This window comes from Narcine bancroftii, chromosome 2 (assembly GCF_036971445.1).
Source record: "Narcine bancroftii isolate sNarBan1 chromosome 2, sNarBan1.hap1, whole genome shotgun sequence".
Taxonomy (NCBI): domain Eukaryota; kingdom Metazoa; phylum Chordata; class Chondrichthyes; order Torpediniformes; family Narcinidae; genus Narcine; species Narcine bancroftii.
This window is the reverse complement of record NC_091470.1, coordinates 22947193-22959465: the sequence shown is the minus strand read 5'-3', so window position 1 is coordinate 22959465 and position 12273 is coordinate 22947193. Positions and strand designations below refer to the sequence as shown.

The 12273-nt window shown below is 45.2% G+C and overlaps 1 protein-coding gene across 1 annotated transcript; it reads right to left on the bottom strand.

Annotated features, from left to right (window-relative positions):
- Positions 1 to 5151: 5151 nt before the first annotated feature.
- LOC138752851 (uncharacterized) lies at positions 5152 to 11922 on the bottom strand (the record flags this gene model as incomplete). The annotated part of the gene is made up of 4 exons (XM_069915473.1): positions 5152 to 5317; positions 8266 to 8447; positions 11027 to 11130; positions 11559 to 11922. Coding segments are annotated over 4 exons (816 nt in total), but the record flags the coding sequence as incomplete, so codon positions are not given.
- Between the last annotated feature and the right edge of the window lie 351 nt (positions 11923 to 12273).

Below are 12273 nucleotides of genomic sequence, written 5' to 3'. Positions count from 1 at the left end.
TAAGAGGGTCTTGTGGTTTTGCAAGCAGAGAGAGAATAACAGTTTTTTTTTGTGTGTGTGTGAGTGAGAGAGAGACATACACAGATCACAGTGTTACACTCAGCAGCAGCAACTGGGACTGGAACAGGACAAGCTGGCAAGCTTGTGGAAAACCCTATTTGGAAGATGGGTCGTGAATTCTTGGTTCAGCCTGGTCAAAGCCCTTGTGGTTCATGCAAGAGGAGAGGACTGGCTGTCTAATGTTTCACTTGGGATAAGGGAAACAAAAAGGAACTCTGTGGTGACCTGAAAGAAAAAGGTTATCATCTGGAGAACCCTGAGGGGGAAAGTTACGTCAGCAAGACACTAGAGTGGCTGATTAAAAAGGAATCAGTTGTGAATGTCCTGGTACAACACATCTCTCTCTGAAAACCGACAAGAACCTTTCTGAGCGGTAACCATTTACCTTTCAAGCACCAAAGCCTGGTGAACTTTATAATGTTAAATTCTGTGCACAGTATAAGAATTGCCTGTAACCAGTGAACTTGGAGGAACGAGAAGTGAGATTGGACTGTGAATCAAAGAACTGTTCTAAACTTACACACGCATCACACACATGTGTGCGCTTAGAATTAGAAGGGGGTTAAGTTAGGTTAAGTAAGTCAATAGAGATAAGTTAAAGTGTGATTCTGTTTTCATGTTTAAAGATAATTAAAAGCCACTCTTAAGCTGGGTTTAGTAGTCCTCTGGGCTCGTAAAATTTCACCTACTTCAGTCACAGCTTCTGTGGCTTTGCTCTCGTGCCAGAAGACATCTGTTTAAGGTGAGAGGTGGAAAGTCTAGGGCAGACACCAGAGGTGAGTTTTTTTTTACTCAGAAGAGTGGTGGGTATCTGAAGCGCATTGCTGGGGATGGTGGTGGAACTGGGGCATTCAAAGACTCTTAGGAACATGACCATAAGAAATATAGAGGGTGCTGGGTGTGTGGTAGGGAAGGATTAGATGATTGTTGTGGAGTAGGTTTGTAACACCACTTATTTACAGTAGTTTACAATCAAATAAAGAATACACTCATTTCTTCCAGAACACCATAACGTTGACTTTCTTTAAAGGAAACCTTTCCATTATTGTCACATAATATTACATTTTTTAGAATGTATCATACATAAAATTCTTTAACTTTCATCTACTGTAAGGCAGACAGAGAGTTCCCACTTTGTCCGGCATCCCTCAGAGAAACCTACAGCACCTGGTGTTCCGAGGCCATCTCCTCTCCAAGTACTGACCAGTCCTGAGCCTACTTAGCTTCTGAGATCAGGCCACCTCAGGCGTATTCGGGCTATTAGGTACTGTTCAGGCTATGAGGTGCTTTATTAAACACTAGACTCAACAATGCCTTCTTTTTCTTCCCAAACACTGCCCAGCCAAACCCCTCTGACCCTCCCATTGGATCACTGCCACGCGCGTAATCCTGACGCCATATCTGCTCCTCCTGCAACTGCCCCCCCTTCAGCCTCCGAGCCACACAAGGAGGTGACTGATTGGAACTGTTCCGGCGCGTCACGGTCTGGAGGGCCGACAATTCGGCCTGACCTCGTATGATAGTGTCAGACAGGCGATGTACGGTTTCGACTGGCAAGGGTAAGACTGGTCCTCTGATCCTGGCTCTGATGCAGAACCTGGACCGTCGATATACACCAGCTTCAACCCATCGATGGAAACTGTGTCAGCTTTCGCATTCCTGTAAAACCTGAAATGGACCATCATAAATGGGCTGAAGTGGTTTGCGAACAGCATCATGCCGAAGGAATGAGTAGGGTGTTGTAAATCTTTTGCCAAGTGCACTGCAGGTGGCACCTGGCATGTAGGAATAATCTCATATTTTCCCGAAAATGATCAATATAACTAGCTGGGTTATAGAGCGTTGTGTTTGGACTCAGATTCACAAACTTGCCTGGAAAAGTTAACGTAGTATCATATATTGGCTCTGCCACCGAACATCTAAGGTCTGGCTTAACAGCAGTACGCACTCCAAGTAGAACCATGGGTAAACGTTCGGTCCACGTAACTGCATCAACCACCTGGTGTTAATGCTGTCTTCAATTGCCAATGGAAACGCTCAACGAGGCCATTGTCCTGCAGATAATAAGCCATAGTGTGAATACGGGGATAGCGCCCAGAAGATCAGTGAGAGCTCGGAATAATGGCGACTCGAACTGAGACCCTTGGTCCGTTGTAATAGTGAAAGATGGAATCTAATGATCCACAAAACCCCTAGCAGCTGTTTCCGCAGAGATGTCAGTGATAGGAATGGCCTCCCGCTACCTAGTGGTCCGGTCTTCACATGCGAACAGATAAGTATATCCCCGAGATGGTGGAACCAGGCCTACCCAGTCTAGGTGCGCGTGCTGGAAATGGGGATCTGGAACCACAAAATCCCACAGCTTGGACTTCACGTGTCTGGAGACTTTAGAGCATTGCCCGTAATCCAACATCCTGATTAACCTGAGGCCAGGTAAAATGCTCCGTAACTAGTTTGATCTATGCTCTTTTACCAGGGTATGATAGATTGTGAAGAGACTCAAAAATCTCTGGCCTCGTAGCCCTAAAGGCCTAGGCCTTCCTGTGGAAAAATTGCAGACTAATTTTTCACCAGATTCATCTTGGGTCACATCTTGAAGCTGGAGACTAGAGTTGATCCGGCAATACCAGATGAGATTGGGATCGGGGCACTATGCATGAGCCATGGCGGTGAAGTCGATGGCAGTAGTTGTGTGGAAGGTGTCAATGTCGCACCTGGACAGGGCATCGGCCACGGCATTCACCTTTCCTCAGATGTGCCGAATGTCCGATGAAAATTGTAAGGTGAAGCCCAAATGCCGAATCTCTCTGGGCGAGTAGAGGTGTGCACCTGTATAAATAGTGAAAGGTCGACCTTCCAATCAAAAGCGGAAATGTTTCACTGCAATATAGATGGCCAAAAGTTCTCGACCAAACGGGTTGTAATTTGCCTGAGCCGGTGACAGCTTGGCCAAGAAAAACACTAGGGGTTCCCATCACCTGTGAACTCGTTGTTCTAACATTGCTCCCACAGTTCTAATGGCTGCTTCTGTGTTAAGAGCGAGCAAGGCGTTGGACTTGTAATGTACAAGCATCATGGCATTCGCAAGTGCAGTCTGAAAGCCCGCACGGCATCATCTCCGAAAGTTAATGGACACGGGTTTATCAGATCCTTTTAGTTGCTCAGTGAGGGGTAATAGAGATGCTGCAGAATTCAGCAGGAATCGGAGATAAAAATTCATCATGCCTAAAAATCTTTGCAACTGGCCAAATGTGACAGGTGTAGGAAATTCTCAAATCTCTCATAATTTTGATTCATCAGGTAAAATACCACATTGTGTGACTCTAAATCCCAAAAATAAAAGGTCAGCAGCACCAAGACCACGTTTACTGGGATTGATCACAAGGCCAAAAACATCAAGCTTCTGAAACAATGAGATAAGGTGGAGCTTGTGCTCCTCTTCATCCAGACTTGCGAACAGAATAGTGTCGATGTAAACAAACACAAAATCGAGGCCAGCGAGTACGTGGTCCATAAACTGTTGGAATGTCTGAGCTGCGTTCTGTGGACCGAATGGCATTCGCAGACACTCAAACCTGCTGAAAGGGGTAATTACTGCCATCTTCACGACATCCCAAGGCTCAACTGGAATCTGATTGTAAGCACATACTGGATCTTTTTTCGAAAATATATGCTTGCCGTGGAGGTTTGCTGAGAAATCTTGTAAATTGGGAACGTTATATCAGTCAGGCACCATAGAATTGTTCAGGGAACGATAATAACAGAAATTGTTCAGGCCACCAATCCCCAGGAGACTTTTTTTGGAACCATATGCAATGGCGAAGACTAGAAGCTGTCAGATTTACAGTCTATGCCCAACTCTTGCAAGTGATCGAATTCCGATTTCACTAGTTTAAGATGGTCCAGGGGTAATCTACGACATTGCGCTGCAACCAGAGGACCTTGAGCCTCTATATGGTGGGTTACTGCATATTTATTATCTATGTGATGATATCATGGGGTCACTAGGAGGGAAAACCCTTGAGTAAGGCACGGAAAGGGCAGGAGCCAGGTTGAAGGCTCCTCAGGCGGCTGACGACATTTGAGGGACAACAAATGCAGCTCACTTTCATGCAAGAGCTGTGGCCCACAACGCAGCGAATTTTCAAATCCACCAACAAGAAATCTATTCTCACGTTGAAACCCACTGAAAAGGTTTCTTGAGACCAAAATCCAACGCGACTCACCTCTGGCCATATATTTGAATATGAGAATCATTTTCGGCTGAACGAACACATGACAAATTAGCGTGCTTACGTTCTTCATGGGTTGTAGGGACCTCTGAAATCCCTGCTCTGGAACCAACAAGAAATCAAACACCCGAGAGGCGGTCTTTAAGGAAAAGACGGCGGCTGACGTGCCCATGGGCAGGAGTTGTTTCTGCAGGCATTTTCTGGCTGCCTTTTGTAGAAGTTGCAAGATGGCCGACAGGACCAGACAGCAGTACTCCATCTCCGACGCTGCCAATAAATACGCCATCCGCCTCCTCTCCCACGCCCTCGACCACCACGATTTCAACCGGGTCGACGGAAGGAATTGTGTGGCGTGCCCATAGCCTCGACCTGCGTAGTCGATGCTGCCACTTGCTTCACTAGCGCAGTTAACTTCAGTTGAGAAGGTGTTGGCACCTTAAGAGGAGCAGTAAAGCAGTCATTCCCATTTCATTTGCTCCTGCTGACTACAGGAAGAAGCCAATCCTTCTATCTTCAACGTGGATATCACAAGATCGGCACAGTCCACCATCTGATCGAGACCAGCGAGTACGTGGTCCATAAACTGTTGGAATGTCTGAGCTGCATTCTGTGGACCGAATGGCATTCGCAGACACTCAAACCTGCCGAAAGGGGTAATTACTGCCATCTTCACGACATCCCAAGGCTCAACTGGAATCTGATTGTAAAGACACTCATCAAATGCCCTTGAGCATGACGAGGTAAACATCGAAGGAATCCGTTTCCAAAAATATCCTTCGACAGGATCTGTTCCAGCTAGCCTGCGCCACCTCCTCAACATCTGTGACGGTTGCCTATCACCGAGGCTGTCATCAACTAGTTATTGGGCAGTACGAGTCTCCCTAGATGACTGAGTACGCTGGAGGATAGCCGCCTTAAGCTTGACATGTAGGAGATTGCCATCCGGAATATCCTTCACTTCACAGCCAATCTGCTGTGGAAGATGCTCCACAAGTGAACCATATGTCGCCTTCTGACTCCTCACTCTGGAGGGGGTAGCGAAGCACGCTTCAAGAATCGTGAACCATGCTGGTGCATTATCAATAAAAAGGTGGGGGGCGGGATCTTCAGTTTGACCTCCCCAACTACTCCTGTAAGAGGTTTCTCCTCATCGCCATCCATTTTAAATTAGGAGGTAATGTGAACACACGGGGTCACCACTTGTAACAGCACTGAATTAAAACAGCTTACAAAGTCACTCAGTCCTTCCAGCACGCCATGAAGTCAACTTTCTTTATTAAACACTAGACACAACAATGTCTTCTTTTCCTTTCCAAACACCCACCAGCCAAACCCCTCTGACCTTCTCATTGGATCACCGCCACATTAGTGATCCTGATGCTATCGCTCTACTCCTCCTGCAAGTTTACACGGGCCGGCACTGAAAAGCCTGTACTGTGCTGTAATACTCTCTTATATAAAATCTATGTTCTAACTCAAAGCTGCATGCAATTCCTTACCAGTGAGAAGTGTGGCTGAGTATGGGTGGAGCTCCTAACCTATGATAAAATAACATATGAAGCTTGCAATGTGTAACACGGAGAGCTCCAGAGATACACAAACCCAATTATTCAGGTAGACCCAGTGCTCCTGCCCCACTGAACTAGTATAATCTTACCTCAACTCCATTTTTTCTTCCCTGGTCCAGTCCCTCCCCACCCACCACCCTGATACCTCACCTGCCCTCTTTAATGACATCCAATTCCCTGAACTCGACTGTCTCATTCTTATCATGGACATCCAATCTCTTTACCCATATAGAAGGACTCAAAGCCCTTTATTTCTTTCTTGACAAGAGGCCTAACCAGTCCCCCTCCACTACTCCGTCCCCCCCTTCCTGGCTGAACTTGTTTTGACCCTTAATAACTTTTCATTTGGCTCATCCCAAAATAAAAGCACCTTGCCCCTCCCCCTACCCCTACCATTTTGTTTGGACGTCTGCCTACATTTTGCTCAAACCTTGATCAAGCCCGAAACTTTGGTTATGCATTTTTGTCGCTGCTGTATACGGTCATATACGTGTTATATGGCGAGCTCTCCACTGGCCACCGTGACAGAGGTGCACCAAAGAAAAGGTACAAGGACTGCCTAAAGAAATCTCTTGGTGCCTGCCACATTGACCACCGCCAGTGGGCTGATATCGCCTCAAACCGTGCATCTTGGCGCCTCACAGTTTGGCGGGCAGCAACCTCCTTTGAAGAAGACCGCAGAGCCCACCTCACTGACAAAAGGCAAAGGAGGAAAAACCCAACACCCAACTCCAACCAACCAATTTTCCCCTGCAACCGCTGCAACCGTGTCTGCCTGTCCCGCATCGGACTTGTCAGCCACAAACGAGCCTGCAGCTGACGTGGACATTTACCCCCTCCATAAATCTTCGTCCGCGAAGCCAAGCCAAAGAAGAAGCAAGGAATACGGTCACCACTTGACCTGCTGAGTTTCTCCAGCATTGTGTTTTTACTTCAATCCTAGCATCTGCAGTTTTTGTGTTTTTCTACTCTTGAGCTCCAAAGAATGTCTGGTTTCACACATGGCCATCTTCAGGCACCACATGTGCATTGCAATACACACATAATTAAACAAATTGAGCACCGATGTCTCATTTACGTACATACAACACATTACTTTTCCCCTTTGAAAGAAAGGAGTGAAGTTGAAGTAGTAACATTAACGAATCTACATATTTAACCAATTAACTGGGCCCTGACTTCCCTTTCATCTTTATTATTGTACTAGTGTGTTTGTGTTGAAGCAAATGTATGAATTAGGAGCTGGAGTTGACCTTCTTGAGATTGCTCTACCATTTATTAAGATCATGGCTGATTTGATGGTAATGTCGATCCCACATTCCTGCCGATACCTGGGGATCTTTTGTGTCCTTGAGTATCAAGAATCGATCTACCTCTGAAATACATTCAAAGACGCTGCTTCCACTGCATTTGAGAAAGCAAATTCCAACGATTTATGACCTGGTGAGAGCACAAAAGTTCAATCCTAAAATAAGATGTTGCCATTTTGTTTTAAATGGGTGACACTATTTTTAAACAGTGATCGCTAGTTCTACATTCTTTCAACACATTCATCATGTCAAGACCCCTCAAGATCTAATATGTTTCAATCTTATAACATTAGTCTTGTCCATCCAACCAACTGTGAGAAACAGAAGTACCTTCACAGAAATTGCTTGAGACAAAAATTGAGAACAAAGAACATTTATTATACAACAATGCAAAGTTGGGTGCTTCCCCTTACCCTGGGAATACACACATACACTGGGGCTCACCCAACTTTTATACAGTTGATTTCAGTATAGAAATACCCTCCCCCTTACATTCTTCTGCCTCCTGGATGAGTTTGGCATTAGGCAATCCTGTCTGCCTACCTGCTGGTGCTGTTTCTGTGGGGGGGGGGGGTATCCTGTCAGTGTCCCATCATGTCATTGTCCTTATTGTCCTTTTGTCCTTATTCACAAACCTGCCTTTGTTCTAATTCACATCTTCCTGACTCTCAGGGCTACAACCTTCTTATATGCAGAACTTGCTAATTCTGTCTAAGGCTAGAAGAAGACCCTTATCTTATTCAAACTAACTTTACTTCTACATTCTATTATCTATTATCAATTCTATTCATACTGCCTTTATTCATTACACATATATCCATACTAGTTTCCTCATCTTTTATATCAGTTTTACTTATCTCTCACACAACCTTTCCTCATGAGATGACTTCCCTATTCCACTCCTGGTTAACCTTCTCCAACAACTTCCAATACATTTTCATCCTGCCTTCAATAAAGAAACAAATTCATATGCATGACATTCCAGATGTGGTCTCTTCAATGCTCCATAGATTGGTATTCATTTCTGCTGGCGATAAACAACAACATTCTGTCAGATTTTCTAATTGCTTGTTATACTGGCCCTTTATTTATCACGTCAAGCAGTGCATCCTGATCATGTCAGAGTTCGGCTCGCTGATGGATCGAACAGGGGTCTGTTTGGCTGCAGAGACTGTGGGAGGGCTGGAAGTGAACCCACAGGTACTCAATGACTCTGAAGGGACTCTCCATTCTCTCGTACTGTAAGGGGTGCCCATTAAGGGCGAGTCTTTGTCTGTCTTCAGGCAGGCAGAAGGCAAATTTGTGAGATGTTATCTTCTTCTTCTTTGGCTTGGCTTCGCGGACGAAGATTTATGGAGGGGGTAAAAAGTCCACGTCAGCTGCAGACTCGTTTGTGGCTGACAAGTCCGATGCGGGACAGGCAGACACGATTGCAGCGGTTGCAGGGGAAAATTGGTTGGTTGGGGATGGGTGTTGGGTTTTTCCTCCTTTGCCTTTTGTCAGTGAGGTAGGCTCTGCGGTCTTCTTCAAAGGAGGTTGATGCCTGCCAAACTGTGAGGCGCCAAGATGCACGGTTTGAGGCGATATCAGCCCACTGGTGGTGGTCAATGTGGCAGGCACCAAGAGATTTCTTTAGGCAGTCCTTGTACCTTTTCTTTGGTGCACCTCTGTCACGGTGGCCAGTGGAGAGCTCGCCATATAACACGATCTTGGGAAGGCGATGGTCCTCCATTCTGGAGACGTGACCCATCCAGCGCAGCTGGATCTTCAGCAGCGTGGACTCGATGCTGTCGACCTCTGCCATCTCGAGTACTTCGACGTTAGGGATGTAAGCGCTCCAATGGATGTTGAGGATGGAGCGGAGACAACGCTGGTGGAAGCGTTCTAGGAGCCGTAGGTGGTGCCGGTAGAGGACCCATGATTCGGAGCCGAACAGGAGTGTGGGTATGACAACAGCTCTGTATACGCTTATCTTCGTGAGGTTTTTCAGTTGGTTGTTTTTCCAGACTCTTTTGTGTAGTCTTCCAAAGGCGCTATTTGCCTTGGCGAGTCTGTTGTCTATCTCATTGTCGATCCTTGCATCTGATGAAATGGTGCAGCCGAGATAGGTAAACTGGTTGACCGTTTTGAGTTTTGTGTGCCCGATGGAGATGTGGGGGGGCTGGTAATCATGGTGGGGAGCTGGCTGATGGAGGACCTCAGTTTTCTTCAGGCTGACTTCCAGGCCAAACATTTTGGCAGTTTCCGCAAAGCAGGACGTCAAGCGCTGAAGAGCTGGCTCTGAATGGGCAACTAAAGCGGCATCGTCTGCAAAGAGTAGTTCACGGACAAGTTTCTCTTGTGTCTTGGTGTGAGCTTGCAGGCGCCTCAGATTGAAGAGACTGCCATCCGTGCGGTACCGGATGTAAACAGCGTCTTCATTGTTCTATACTATTACATGGCATTGTTCTATACTATTACAGCGGTACCGGATGTAAACAGCGTCTTCATTGTTCTATACTATTACATGGCAGTAAAGGAATTTGAATCGTGAATCTCAGAACCCTGTAATATCCTACTGTTCAGACAGCATGTTTCTTCTTACATTTCTCCCTATTATATTACATTTCCAAGATGTTTTCCCACTCACCAAATCTATTTACAGCCCTTTGCAGCCTCCTATGACCTTGTCACAGCTTTGTTTCAGCGTTATATTAGGTAATCATTTCATCTTGATAATTTCAGTAAATACTATGTTAGAACCCTAGGAATGATCTCTCTGGCACCCACTCATTATATTTGACCACTCAGCAGAAGTCACATCCATATAACCATATAACCACTTACAACACAGAACAGGCCAGTTCGGCCCTACTAGTCCATGCCGTAACAAATCCCCACCCTCCTAGTCCCACTGACCAGCACCCGGTCCATACCCCTCCAGTCCTCTCCTATCCATGTAACGATCCAGTCTTTCCTTAAATGTAACCAATGATCCCGCCTCAACCACGTCAGTCAGAAGCTCATTCCACATCCCTACCACCCTTTACGTAAAGAAATTTCCCCTCATGTTCCCCTTATAATTTTCCTCCTTCAATCTTAAACCATGCCCTCTAGTTTGAATCTCCCCCACTCTTAATTGAAAAAGTCTATCCACGTTTACTCTGTCTGTCCCTTTTAAAATCTTAAACACCTCTATCAAGTCCCCTCTCAATCTTCCACGCTCCAGAGAAAAAAGCCCCAGTCTGCACAACCTTTCCCTGTAACTCAAACCTTGAAATCCTGTCAACATTCTCCTGAACCTTCTCTGCACTCTCTCTATTTTGTTTATATCTTTCCTATAATTTGGTGACCAAAACTGGACACGGTACTCCAAATTTGGCCTCACCAATGCCTTGTACAATTTCATCATAACCTCCCTACTCTTGAATTCAATACTCCGATTTATGAAGGCCAACATTCCAAATGCCTTCTTCACCACACCATCTACCTGAGTATCAGCCTTGAGGGTACTATTTACCACAACTCCTAAATCCCTTTGTTGCTCTGCACATCTCAATAGCCTACCATTTAATGCATATGACCTATTTAGATTTGCCTTTCCAAAATGTAACACCTCACACTTATCTGTATTAAATTCCATCAGCCATTTCTCAGCCCACACCTCCAGCCTTCCTAAATCACCTTTTAATCTACGGTAATCTTCCTCACTGTCCACAACACCACCAATCTTTGTATCATCCACAAACTTGCTTATCCAATTCTCCACCCCTATTTCCAGATCGTTAATATATATAACAAACAATAGTGGACCCAGGACTGAACCCTGAGGAACTCCACTAGTCACTGGCCTCCAATTGGACAAAACATTTTCTACCACTACTCTCTGACACCTCCCATCCAACCATTGCTGAATCCATTTCACTACCTCCTCATTTATACCTAATGCCTCCACCTTTTTTCCTAACCTCCTGTGGGGAACTGTAAGGTAAAACATCATGAGATGGGAATGTGTAGGGAGTTACCCTGTACAAGGCTGTAACAAGAAGGGGAGGTGTCCTTGTACTCCTGTTAGGTAAAACATCATGAGATGGGAATGTACGGGGCAGTAACAAGATGTGAATGCATCCTTGTACTTACAAGATAAGAGAGACATTGATGGATTGAGAGGCAGGAAGCTAGCAGGGAAAGGATAGCAACAGTTTTAGTCATTGGACAAGTAATGATATGATGATGTTCTAAGCACATATCCAAGGGTATAAAAAATCACCATTTTGCTGATAACGGCAGAATGCATTCTCCGACTAACCTGGTTGGTCGCAAGTGTTACAATCCGGTAATAAAGAACAAAGAACCCTGATTTCGACTCAGCCTGGTGTTTGTCTCACTCATTCATGAACAAAGCAGACCTAACAGAACTTTGTCAAAAGCTTTACTAAAGTCTAAATAGACAACATCCACAGCTTTCCCTTCATCAACCTTTTTTGTAACCCTCTCGAAAAACTCAATCAGGTTTGTCAAGCATGATCTACCCCTGACAAAACCATGCTGATTACTCCCTAGCAATTCTTGTACCTCCAAATAATTGTAAATACCATCCCTCAGAACACTTTCCATCAACTTGCCCACCACAGACGTCAGACTCATGGGCCTATAATTCCCAGGTTTACATTTAGACATTTTCTTAAACAGCGGAACCACATGCGCCACCCTCCAATCCTTTGGCACTACCCCCGTGACCAGTGACATCCTAAATATCTCTGTTAATGGCCCTACTAACTGTCCACTAGCCTCCCTGAGTGTCCTTGGCAATATTTTGTCCGGTCCCGGAGATTTATCCACCTTTATCTTTTTCAACACAGCCATCACTACCTCCTCAGTTATCCTTATGTGCTTCATTACCTCCCCACTATTTTGCCTCAACTGGTTCAATATTTTTTTCCCTAGTGAATAGTGAGGCAAAGAAATCATTCAAAGTTTCCCCCATTTCCTCACTCAGGCTACCCGCACTATCTACAAGGGGTCCAATTTTATCCCTCACTAATCTTTTACTTTTAATGTACTTATAGAAACCCTTTGGATTTATTTTTACTCTGTCTGCCAAAGCTTCTTCGTGCCTTTTTT